Source organism: Amblyomma americanum, chromosome 10 (genome assembly GCF_052857255.1).
Source record: "Amblyomma americanum isolate KBUSLIRL-KWMA chromosome 10, ASM5285725v1, whole genome shotgun sequence".
Taxonomy (NCBI): domain Eukaryota; kingdom Metazoa; phylum Arthropoda; class Arachnida; order Ixodida; family Ixodidae; genus Amblyomma; species Amblyomma americanum.
This window is the reverse complement of record NC_135506.1, coordinates 23,053,108-23,066,468: the sequence shown is the minus strand read 5'-3', so window position 1 is coordinate 23,066,468 and position 13,361 is coordinate 23,053,108. Positions and strand designations below refer to the sequence as shown.

The following is a 13,361-nucleotide window of genomic DNA, read 5'->3' as shown; positions in this document are numbered from 1 at the left end:
GGAAATAACCCACCTTGGCGCAAATAAGTTCACACAGACAACACAAAAGAGACAAGGGGACAACGGAGACGCGCCAACTTCGAACTGTTTGTTGCAGAAGCAAAACCACATAGATTTATAGTCTCAGGATACGCCCACTGTTTTCACTCCACGTGCCTTATCACAGCCGCAACTTATCACCACGCATTATCAGTTTTGCACAGAAAATCGTACTCGGCCGCATACAAATTGACAGAAGTATCACTGACACACAAAGCTGCCTTTTTCTTTATGTGAAAGGCTTCCAATAAAAGCCTCGCCGGTTTACTCTTGCTCCTGCCCAGAATCCTTGCCTTTTCCAGTCGGGGTTCACACTTGCACGTGTTAACATGGCTGGCCAAATTGGCATATTTATCGTTATTTTTTTCTACCTTTTTGCAATGTTCCCCAAGGCGTTAGTTGATGCACCTCACCGTTTGCCCTATGTAGGACATTTCACAGGTCAGGGGTATCTCGTACACCACTCCTTCCATGCAGCGGATGATGTTTTCTACTGCACCCAGGACGCTCAGTGCCACAAATCCGGGGTATGAGTTTGTTCAACTTGTTTTGGGCTGAAAAAACTAGCAGCACCTTGTGCCTGTTAGCCACCTTCTTCAGATTGTGTGACACTTTGTGCACATAAGGCCTAACTTCAGGTTTTACCACAGGGCCTCTTTCTTCGGGATTCTTTGGACTGCTGCAGCGTTTTGTTTTTTGGAGGAGGGTTTCTGCGACGGCAGTCAACACTACCGAGGGGGAGCTAGCAGCCAAAAGGCGGCCAATCTGATTTTTTCAGCTATTGTGCATTTGGTGCGGACCAAATCTCTATATACGGTTTCCCTATATATGTCAAAAATCTTCTCATCCAACTTCTTGCTATGAATCCGCCCCTGCATCCTTTGGAAGCTAATATCGTTTTAATGAGTCATGCCCAACTCTCACAACCTCTAGGCGCTCGGTCAGCCTGGTGTTTACCGGGAGAACTTCACGTGCTGCTTAGCTCTAAATCATGCTGTTTAGCACTAAATCGCAGCAAGTTCACAAACGGTGTAATAAGCGCGTCGCGCTGCGTAATACCGTTCTTTCAATTGCACTGTCTGCCAGCATTACACCCGTAGCAGGCTGCGGCGGCGCCGAAACACTCGGCCGATGATGATGATAACGATGATGATGATGATGATGATGGTGGTGGTGGTGGTGGTGGTGGTGGTGGTGGTGGTGGTGGTGGTGGTGGTGGTGGTGGTGGTGGTGGTGGTGGTGGTGGTGGTGGTGGTGGTGGTGGTGGTGGTGGTGATGATGACGACGATGATAGGGGCTTGCGCGAGCTTCCATCTACTTGTAAACATCTTAGTCTATGAAGGAAATGAAATGCTTCAAGATGGAGATTTGTCCCTGAATGCTACCGGTTCATTTTCAAAAAGCTCGTTTTAAAGCTGCAGCGGCCACAGGAAAGCATATCTATTAGCGCGTTGGTACAGTGTGGTGTCGGCCTGGGCGGCCGTATCAAGTGAGTGGTGACTCAGACTGCCATGACGAATGATGTTTTTATTCAGGGGTGGATGGGTATTTATAGGGAGAGAACCACGTGTAGTACAACATCCAATGGCAAGTGCGTACACACATAGACAAGCGCGAACTCAATCCAATAAACCCAAACCACAAAACAAAACTCGCTACACAACCGCCAGAACAAATTATTTACACGAGAGCGTTAAAGGTCCCGTTTCCCAGAAAGTCCGAGGTTGGCGTTGTCGGCATTGCGAGCGAGAAATCACGAGAATAACTACGGCAGGTGGAGCCCAGAGATCAACCTAGAAGGCAGGGGGGGGATGGGGTCCACATAGATTACGGGAACTTGCGGTGTCATCACAAACTGGCCACCAGGTCAGATGGCAGTTAAATTGATGATTGGTCGTTCGGGAAGAGCAACCAGGGTCGCACAAAGCCCACCGCCGGGAGCACCTGCCTTCGGAGGAAAGTGGCGCATTGCTTAACCACTACACCATTGCTCCAGGAGGGTTATAAGGAGCCCTATAGGAATCTATGAAACCATTACGTCATCGCGTCATACCCTTAAGGCGGAGCTTAAGTGCCTCCTCCAATTTTCTTTATATTTTAGCTCAGAACAGAATTGACCGAAGGGGGAAGCCACCGACTGTATACAATTACACAAAGGCTTCTTTAAAAAATGACAGAGCGTAGCATCTTGGAAAACCAATCAAGCGGTTGTGATAGAGTTGAACGTAATAACACACTTGAACGTAATAACATCTCACTGGAAGAAATATCCAAAAATAAGTTAATTAGTGTTTTGCCGCTCCTGCATTAATGTATGGTGTCAATTTTGTCAATTTTGTCTGTTGTCAATTTTGAGCGTATATTTTCTTACTTATCTTTACTGTATTTTTGCCCTTGTACGTTCACAAAATTCGCAATGTATTCCAATGTTTACAGTATTTCTTTGCATTTGTCATGACTAAGCTGTTTCCTCGTCATACTGTCATGTGGGGCGTAATGGGGCTTTTTCAAGATGCTGCATGCGGCTTTTACCCTTACGTCCGCTCTCATTCTGTATTCTGTGGAAAGAGAGAAATAAAGATTATTATTATTATTTAAAAAAAATTTTTGAGTCTTTGGAACGAAATCTACTGCAGGCGCAGCGTAGTCTTTAATTAAGCACGCATCCTCGAAAGTCATCCGTAAAGAAGAGTGAAACAGAGCGAAGGTCTATTAAAGAATTACGATATAAAAGTCAGCCATGATAGAGGTGACATTATCTAATAACATATTTATTGCAAGAGATATTTGGCGGGTGGTGCGTGGCACACGCACATCTTTGTCGGCCGTTGCCACTGCAGTGGTATGGTTGAATAGACTTAAACAACAATAAGAGCCTTCTACGGTTCTTGCACAAAAATACCTTACACGTTTTCCTAAGCATAGAGTGAACCCAAATTATGCACTTACGGCAAGTGTGCGAAATAAAAAAAAAAAGAATACACTTCGCACCACGCGGCCACGCGCATCGCGTCCACGAAAAACAAAGACTGCCACGCGCTTCCAACAAAGGCGAAGTCATACCACCGTTTTGATTTTCATTCCGATTTTCTCAAGATCTCTCAAAATTCGTGATTTTTTTCTCTCAGATTTCTCTACATTTATGAGCCGCCCGAGATAAAACGGGATGAGTTTCTCCCGTTTGGATCGGCACCAAACCCTGGCCAATCCCCCACTGTGGGTATGTGCCATCGTTTATGAACCAACAACAGCAACAACAACAATCGTCCCATTGTGTGAGGGTAACAACAACAACAACAACATACTACCGTCGGGTTCACACGCACCCAACGCTTTTCTGAAGTTCTCAACGTGTTGCCGATACGTATAGCACTCACCGGGGAAGAACACTGTAATTAATGTATAACTGGCGAATGTCTGCCATTATACGTATAGCACTCCCCGGGGAAGAACACTGTAATTAATGTATAACTGGCGAGTGTCTGCCATTTCGAGCAGTTTTCCGGCTGTTATGTATGAGAAATATGATACGTCTCAGAACTTAATGCCTTGATTACAATGTTTTATTACATGATTTATTTATTGGAGCTAGAATGTTTTTTGTACTATATATCTTGATCTCTGAGCACTTCTGTAGCGCACGTGTGAACACGTCAGTTTTCGTTGTTTCTGCGCTGTTTATCTCAAGGTGTCTACATTGTAGTGTTTTCACGTTTCACCACGCCCTGTCTTGTAATGGTCACCTGGGCCTCGTCAAGCTGCCTCGAGCAGCTTTTAGCCCAGGTGCTCCAACCAGTGAATATCTGGTGAATAAAAACGATTTGAATCAGATTTGATTTGATTTGATGCCGAAAAAGGCTGCCGGCAAGAGCCCGTCACTGACCCGGAGTTCGCCCACTCACGTTTTTGTCAGAAACCCAATCAAATCAAGCTGTCTGTTTTAAACCCTCACGTCACATGGTGCGAATATAAGTCTCCAAGTAATAAAACTTGAGAACGCCTACTAGACGTGAGTGAGCCAAGGGGCCGAGTGTCATGCACACCTGACGGGAAATATGCATTAGCTACCGTAAAGGGCTGTTGACCTGGGACACTGACGTCAACCGCAAGGATTTCACATTCATTGTCCGCATGTTGGAAAGAAATGCATGCCCTGTGACAAAACTTTGTACAGATTAGCACTAACAACCCTCCCCCTCGTGATAACCGGTCAAGCCGGAACGAACGGTAATTTTTGAGATGGTAATTGAAATCTGTAGTTAGCCATGTTTCCTGTAATGAAATTAAATGTGGTAGAAGCTGATTGCATAGGATATTTAAATCTGTTGAAGCTGAGAATATAGATCGGCAATTCCACTGGAGTACATTTAAGAACCCTATCTTAGCAGGAGTGGCGCAGCCGCGACTGCCTTTTCTAGAATCCTGGTCTCGAGATCTTGACTAGCGTTATTTTTCTTTTTCTTCGACTGGGTGCAAGATGGACCAACAATATTCAAAAGAGACCAACTTCGTTTCTGGGCGCGGATATCTCACTCCATATCCACACAGTCCATGAGGATGCGTCCATAGCGCTGTTCGCAGGAGAGACCTCAGAAGTCTTTTGTTGCTCATATTGTTTTTGGCCCTGTGCAGAGCAATTGATGATCAGAGAAGGAGGAGCAGCTTCCGAAGCCAAAGAAGGCAATGCGGAGCGATGGGCACCTCCAGCAGACTGGTCATCTGAGTAGCTATGACCTGCGAAATGCACGTGGATACGGGGTTTCCATAATGCGATCCATTGCATTTGCCACAGCTTCCTCATCTGCCGCTGTGATGGCCTGGGACCAAGTGGCATCCATTATGGGTAGGCATTTGGCGGCCACACTAGAGTAGCCTGAGGCTCTCTCCTTGACTGCGGGAAAAGCTTTTCTCCGCGTGCATCAACGTTTGTTCATAAGCTCGAGCACCTGAACTTCTTGTGCTCGTGCAGGACAGTCAGGCAAATCAGCAGGGTGAGCACCACTACCCAAACAACATTTCTCTTGCTGTTCAGGACATTCTTCTCTGCCATGACCTTCCCCACATACACAGCAACGTAAGCTCGATTTGCAGGCTTTTCCGCTGTGGCCAAATCTCCAGCATTTTTCACACTGAAGGTGCCGAGAGTTAAAAGCATCTACTCAAATTACCAATGGCCACACCTTAATCTCTGACGGGCAGAATATTCCTGCCAATGTGGCTATGACAGACTCTGTAGGAATTCTTACTCCGTGGACCGTTCTGCTGCATCGATGGACAGCAATCACTCCTGCGTACGAGAGGATCTCAAGCGTTTCCATAGGGCTCAATCGAGAGTCGACCACTCGGACTAAGCCCTTAGAACACGCTAGATGAGGCAGAATGAATGCGCTCACCGGGTGGTTGGTGAAGGACGTTACACTTCAGCAGGTCTTCTATACAGTCTTTATCCGGTGACCTGCACAAAATACCACCCCTGCCGGACTGCCGGACATCAGTAATTCGCGTGAAGCGTTTAGGTGTAGATTGAAGAGCCGCCTGCACCACGCGGGCACGTGCATCGCGTCCGAAAAAAACAAAGACTGCCACGCGCTTCGAGGCGAGACGAAGCCATACTGCGGTCGGGTTCACACGCACCGAACGCTTTCCTGAAGTTCTCACCGTGTCGCCGATACTTAGCACTCACCGGGGAAGAACACTGACATGCCGAAAAAGGCTGCCGGCAAGAGCCCGTCACGGACCCGGAGGTCGCCCGCCCACGCCCGAGTATCTCCGTCCCAGGGAGCTGCTTCGAGCCCGTCTTCCAAGAGGCATTCTGGCTCGCCCAGGAACCGACCGAGGTCGTCTCCTTCGAAGAGTCGCGGCTCCCCCACGGGCCACTCGCCGCCGTCCCCGAGGACTGCTCTGAGTCAATCGCGAGGACACCGCGAAGGCGGCTCCACCTCCCCGAAGTCCTCTCCGCGACAGGCCAGACCAGCGGCTCCGAGGAGGGGTGGCCGGCGTCTCGTTGGGCCGCGGCTGATGGCGGCGTTTCCTCAGAGTCTCTGGCACCGCACTACTGTCGTCGACTGGCTCAAGAGGTTGGTGCAGAACTGTCCAGCAGAGCACTCTAAACGTGCAACATGTGCTTCAGGTCTCGCGATAGCTACCTCACATTTTTTTTTTTTGCGTGCGTATGCAGAAGGCGAAATTTCGTCTCGAGGCCTGTCAGATTCGGATACATTTTTACTATCTACAAGATATTAATGTAGAAAGTGGCTATATTGTTGGCAGCCGGCAGAATCTGCCCAAAAAAATGCCAGCAGTGTCGTCTTATTGGCTCGCTGTAGTCACGTGACGTGCATGCTCTTTCTGGAGAATGATTTTTGTTTTGTTTTTTAAATGGAAAAAGAAAACAGGACAAACCAATATTTTTTTCACCTGAAATTTTGTGGCTTTTAGGTAGCATACTGAGATTCTTTGGGTGTGGTCTGATTGGCGGCTGCCGGCAGCTTTCTGTGCAGGATAATCTGCCGGCAAAACGGCTGGAAAAGCAATGCCGGCAGTTTCGTCTCATTGGCTGTGTGCCGTGGTGTGACCGGATCAAACTGCCGGCAGAGTCCACTGCGGGCTATTTGGCCGCCTGCCGACGCAGTAGCCTCGTCCATTATCTATCGTTGCAAGTGCGCGGCGGAAGTGCGTCTCTGATTGTTCTAGTGCGCTATTCGCCGAGTTCTCGCTGAAGAAGCGGACGCAGTTTGAATGACAGTGGGTGCTGATTGATTGAATACTGATTCATTGATTCAGTTAGCCAGGAAATACTCATCTGTCGAATGCTGTTCACACAGCCTATCTCCGGGTGCACAATCTCCTCGATCAGGAGGCTCGCCGTCACGAAGGCGCCACGAAGGCAGCAAGAGGAGTCCCGGCTACAGGTCCCCGTCCAGCTCTAGCAGCGGTTCCCCTCATTCCCGCAAAGTGGTGAGTTCGAGCAAAGTTCTTGAGTCGAGAGGATGTAGCTCAGACAGACGTACTCCATGTCTCACTGTCGCTTCTGCCCCCTATCCCGCACATCAGGATTTGAAACATGAACCAGGCGTCTAAACCATTCCACTTTCTGAAACTGAACTCCGCATCTAACTTACAGTTCCCTTCCTGACATTGTCTACCCGCGCGGAAAACAGTCATGCATAAATAAGCGCATGTTGTGGACCAGCACAAAATGGAAAACGGACATAAGAAAGAGAAGACACGGGAGCTGTCTAGCAACTGAATTTTATTGGAAAACCACGTGAAATATATAAGGCTAAAAACGCACTAAACCAAAAGAACAACAGAAAACATAGACACATCGAGGATTACACAGCGGGTGGAAGACTCATACCTAGGAAGGCTATCTCATTTCTCTGTAATGCCACGGATGGCTTCGCCACACACGTGTCAGTGTTCTTGGCAATGCAATAAGCTTCAAATATTTCCCTGCCTACCTGATTGCTGCTGCAGTATCGGATCTCAGTATTATGCAAATCAGGCAGGCAAGGGTCGTCATTTTTCATCTTTGCAAACGTTGCTATGTTGCATTAGGTTAGAGGAAGGGGATTTTTCGATGTCGAGCGAATTCTCGTGCTCTTTCAGCCTGATGTTAATGCATCTTCCCGTCTGGCCATAATAAACTTTTCCGCAAGACAAAGGAACCCTATACACGACTCCTTTCTTTTCGCAGTTCATGAACTTTTCTGTGTGTGATAGTGGCGGCGCCGGCAGAATCCGCGAGGCCAACCCCACCTGTAACTTGCGACAACCCCAACCTCTCTTACATTATACCTTAACGTTTATTACAATTAGTTTCAAAACTCAGAAGGCCAGTGCGAACCGTAGTTTGCTGGCGCCTCCACAGAGTCCTAGCCGGAGCGTTCGCGAACAGCCACCCTCCCTGATGGGAAGCGCCATCCGCGGCCACTTCTCCAAGACGCTGGTATCGCTCGTCGGGGGGGTCGTACTCGTCGCCCTGGTGTCTCTGATGGCGACGCGATACTTGCGGCGGCCCCAGGCGCTCAGTGGCCAACGCTGCCACAGTGACACGTGCAGCCGCTACGAGGACCTGCTGGCCAACGCCATGGACCCGGACGCGCATCCTTGCGACAACTTCTACGCACATGTGTGTGGCGCCTGGATCAAGACCGGAAGGAAGCCCATCTACGAGGTGACACGCTCCCTGGCCGAGTATTGATCGGCATCCATATGTCTCAGGGGGAAATTTTGAAGGGCTGCATTTGCTGAAGGGAAGATGTATGGGGATACATATAGGGATATATAGGGATATGCAACAGCTGTATCTTACCGGTACTAACCTATGGGGCAGAAACATGGAGGCTAACGATAAAGGTTGAGCTTAAGTTGAGGACAACGCTGCGAGCCATGGAAAGAAAAATGATAGGTGTAACGTTAAGAGGCCGGAAGCGGGAAGAGTGAGGGAACAAACTCAAGATAATGACATCCTAGTCGAAATCAAGTGGAAGAAATGGGCTTGGGCAGGGCATGTAATGTGAAGGCAAGATAACCGCTGCTCCTTAAGGGTAACGGAGTGGATTCCAAGAGAAGGCAAGCGTAGCAGGAGGCGGCAGAAAGTTAGGTGGGCGTATGAGATTGCCCACTGCGGCAGATTTTCCTAATTTAAATCGGATTAAACATGCCGGCTCCTGCCTTTTTTTTTAAAATCAATGCTGAAGTTAGGAGGAATCAACCAACGTGTGGAGTGCTCCCTTTCAGCCATTCCCGTGGCGGCTAGCTTCGCGTTCACTTTTATTTTGTTTTTAGGTTTTTGTGAATAAATAGTTTCAATCAAAGACAACATAGCCGAAAATTGGGCCCACGGAAATAAAAATGCGCGTGGACTCTTTGATTTACTTATCATTCCGCCGATGGCGGCGCGGCAATATCCGCCACGGGCTGAAAGGCACTCCACGCGTTGGTTGACTCCTCCTACCTTCAGCGTTGAGTTCAAAAAAAGAAGGCGGGAGCCGTGACATTTCATCCAATTTAAATTAAGGAAATCGGCCGCACAGGACAATAAATTATTTGAAGTTTCTAAGAATGCCCGGAACGTGTACATAGAGTTCCCAAGGTAAAAAGACTAATTCTGATTAGTGCACATTCAAACTCGCATACTCACACTCAGTGAAGCAGGGATTTACAGGCCAGTGTGAACCTGAGTGGGCTCACACTGGCCTGTGTGAGAATCACTATAGGGACTGGCTTGTTGCGACCCGAGCGATCCCGAAAGCTACCAGGAATTGCAGGAGTCAGGATGGGGTAGAGAATAATATGGAGGTTGAAGCCATTTGCAGTGCAAGAAACGTTCAGTGTCTGGTAAAAAAAAAAAAAAGCCGTGTTTATGTTCTTGGCCTTTTCTTAAAACACGTACGAATTTTCCTACACAAAACCAACCTTGGCTAGTAGAGGAGGAGGGGGATAAACTTTATTTAATAACAACTAAGAACTTTCCCGAGAGGGCTCCTCAGCCCAAGAGCCCTCTGCACTTCCCCTCCAGCCTAGCCCGGTCAATCAACTTGCGCTGTTCACCGGGATCGACTGGCCAAAAGGGCGGTCTTCCAGTAGGTTGGGGTAGCAGTGGCCGGACTCCTTTATTCCGTATCAATGTTTGAGCGGCACCGAAAGTCAAAAGCGAAAGGGCGCCATCTTCAGTTCGCAAATGTCAAATCGCTTCTCACGAACTCATAACGTGGTGTGTAATGTGATGTGCAGCGAACAATTCAAATTGCTCCCTTACAGATAAAGGCAAAGTTTTATCGCGGACAGATTCGGCGTATGCAGCTACTGAAAGAATTTTGTACTTTAGGGTCATCTTCGTTTCATCGAGGCAGGCCTTGCTCCGACCATTCGCAGGTCAACTGGGATCTCTTCCTGGTACAAATCGCAAAACGCACGGCGGGTTTGAGTCCGCGCATCGACGCAAAGCAGGAGCCCGTTGACAAGGCCCTAACGTACATCAAGGCCTGCCTGTCGCCCCTGGAGCGAGACAACATGGCAGAGGTGCGCGGAGCACTGCTCGCGGCGGGACTTCACTGGCCCCAGCGGGACCCGGAGCCGGACTTCCTCTCCGCCGTGTTCCACATGTCGCGGCGCGTCTATCAACCAGTCTTCTTCGACGTAGAAGTCGGTGCCATGGAAGGGCCGCTGACGCTCATAGTACAGTTCGGCGGACAGGTAAAGTTCGCCCCTCTACCAAGGTCTGGTCATTAGCGGGGCGAACATTGCGATGGTTACGGTGCAATTAGGTATGCTGTGTCACTCGGCTTAAGCACGTAGCAAAACTCTGCTCCTTTGGTGCATTCCTCTTGCGTTTTTGAAGCCTTTGAATAATCATGTAGAAAAAAATTGGGAAACGCTTAAGCTCCGCCTTAAGAGTGGAACGCGACAGCGTTCCCTCGTTGTCGAGTACCCGCTCCATGCACCCGCTGATTTAGATGGCACATCAGCATTCAGTGAAGGCGCACACTCAGAAGATACGCGCGCCATCTGCCGGGCCAGCGCCGTGCATGGCGAAGGGGGTTTCAGTGGGTACCTACAGGATGGCGCTACGACTGCACGCCAAGTTCGGAGGGATTGTACTGGAAACGGATGGTACTCATTCCGACATCTGCAATTTACATGCTCGTAATTACTCATTTATACCTAGTACAGGTCTCGAAGACGCATTATGTATCAGGCGCGTGCATGACCGTGCTCCTGTTCCTTACATGCGCGCTGCTGTTGGTTCGTTATCACTCGGTCAGCTATAAAAGCAACAATTCCCAATAAACCTGCGTGCTTCTTGTTCTGACTGTCTTGTTGTTGTCACGTCCTTCGCGGCACGGATACAAATTCCTGAGAAACCCGTGCCTTCACTAGATGCTCTTTCATTTATGTTTGAGCGTCGGGCCGTCGTGGCGGAGTGGAAGCGTCTCTCTCGAACGCATCATTCACTTGTTCGATTCCCGGCATGAACGCCGGTTTATTTTTTATTTTTTTCACTGAGTGAGCGTGCCCTATAATTTTTACGCAGCCCCCGAATATTTCGGCGCATGCGCAGTAGAAGGCAGTGCCAGGCACGGCGAAATCGGCTTTACATGGCGTAGTGAAGCTATCACTTCAATATCGTCGCTGGGTGCGGACGTTTTAACACCGTACATTTTATTCGCCACGCTAACCGTACCATAAATCTTCATAACTGACACTCATTCGCAAATATTTCGGTGAACTTTTTCCGGCACGGGCCACTATTGTGCCCTATATATAGTCTGTTTAGGTTCTGACTGTCCTAATATTTTCGAAACGCTTTCTCCGGAAGCCAGTCCAGACGGTGCTTAGTTGCTGACTCATGCACAGTCTTCGACAAAAGTTTCTAGGACGCGCGAGCAGCAGTCGCATCGCCCAGCTGTTAACAAGCTGACGCTGTAGACCACACATCTAAGGCTGATAGCCCGACACGCTTCCTCCAATCAGTTATAGTGAAACAAGTAATAGTTGGCAGACGTCACTTTCGCATTAGCGAGAATTCGAGATAGCGTCTAGCCAGTGCCGCTAAGCCAAACAGGCTATCAAGTTATTATGTTCTGCAGCCACTCGGTTATCATCTTTCTTTCTAATTTCGTCACGGATGTCGTCAATGAGCTATTTTTGGATCTTCGAAGCCATGCGCTACGCCGCGGCCTGGCCATGAGCGTCGTGGCAACTTTCCTCCTACACTCTTAAACAGAAAGGAGTAAAAAGGGTGTAAAACTGTCGTCTAGCACACTCCCTTTTATAAAATGGAGTGCACTAGACGACAGCTTACTTTCTTCTTACTCCCACATAGGGGTATTTGTGTTTAGAGTGTAAACAGTACGTCAGACAATCACCTGAGCTGCACGCTGTGCAAAACAACGCTGACTTGCGGCTCTAACGACGCAGTTCGTTTCGACGTACCAGAAGATTTCTCAGCACGTGGTCACCATCCACGCCAAGGAGCACTTCCGCACCTCGTACGAGAGCCTGGCGACCATGAACGAGACCCACTGCGACGAGCTCTTCACGCAGTTCATCGAGATGAAGCGCTTCCTGGACAGCCGAACGCCCTCGGCGGACGACGGAAACAGCAGCGCGGACCCGACCTTCTTCACGCGCTGGACTCCGTCCGTCCCGCAGTCCCGCTGGGAAGAACTGTCCCAGCGTTTCCTCAACAGCTCGCTGAGCGAGCTAACGGGAGCGTTCGTCGACCAGGCCGGTGCTTTCAAGGCACTGTTCGCGCTGCACGGAGCATTCGGCGAGGAGAAGATGGCCAGCTTTGTGGGCTTCTTCGCGGTGCAGGCCCTCGTGGGCTTCAGCAGCGTCCGCCTCCTGGAGAGCTTCTACGCCGGCTCGGACCTGGCCGTCGAAGAGCATCGCAAGGATTGCGTCATGACGGCCTACCAGTATTACGCCTACGCGATCGACAGCTTCTTGCTCAGGGGCACAGACCGGGCCATGAAGGACGTCACCAAGCTGGTCGGCTGGGTTGCCGAGGCCTTAGAACGCCTGCTCAACAGCACGAACGCCGAATGGTCGCCGATAACGGGCAGCGCGAGACCCGAGCCCCTGCCCGCAAACATGAACAAGGCGTTCGCCATTCTCAACGCTTCCAGGCGTGAGGTGGCCGACAGCGTCTACGCTGGCTTTCCCCAGGTGGCCATCGATGTGCGTATATGCGCCTAGTTTTCTATTCAGTTCTGTCGAGTCTGACACCAGCCTCGGCAGAGTCAGTGCTTCACTTTCTGAATTGCTTCTCGTGAGCGCTTGGCGAAGGGAGTCAATTCCTCAAGGCGTCAACTTGCGAAGCGTTGCGTTACCTTGGTGACCGTCCTTAAGTTATACAAAGGATCCCTGGCAGTCAGTAGTCCTTAAGTTATACAAAGGATCCCTGGCAGTCAGTAACCAGCCAGAGTGAAGAAATGACAGCACAGAGTCTTTCACACTTTTATAGAGCGCTTGAGTGGTGCGCTGTGGAGCAAATTAAATCTTATCGCAGCTGCTTTGCTGGGGGTAATGCACTTTTGCCTGTGTGGTTCACATGTCTATTAGGCTCTTCTCCAACGCAATTATTATCAGTGAAAGTCGATGCCAGTTCAGAATTTCGCAAGCCGAAGTGGTTGACGCGAAAAAGGGTCATACCTATATGAATCGGATGACATATACTGAACAAAGACCCCCCCCCCCCCCCCCCCACACCCGCCGATTCACTTAGTAAAATTTCTGATTGGTCAGAATGTAAACCAAACAATTTTCTGCCTGCCAACATATAGCCAACACGGATTCCTTATGCGACATGA

At 49.4% G+C, this 13,361-nt stretch overlaps 1 protein-coding gene across 1 annotated transcript; it reads left to right on the top strand.

Moving 5' to 3' along the window:
* The first annotated feature begins 5,666 nt into the window (after nt 1-5,666).
* On the top strand, nt 5,667-12,747 carry LOC144108079 (uncharacterized). Its single transcript, XM_077641359.1, has 5 exons — nt 5,667-6,116; nt 6,864-6,996; nt 7,913-8,218; nt 9,922-10,242; nt 11,968-12,747. Exons 1-5 carry the CDS (start codon nt 5,740-5,742, stop codon nt 12,745-12,747), a joined length of 1,917 nt encoding a protein of 638 aa, XP_077497485.1. The 5' UTR covers nt 5,667-5,739.
* Nucleotides 12,748-13,361: the final 614 nt, after the last annotated feature.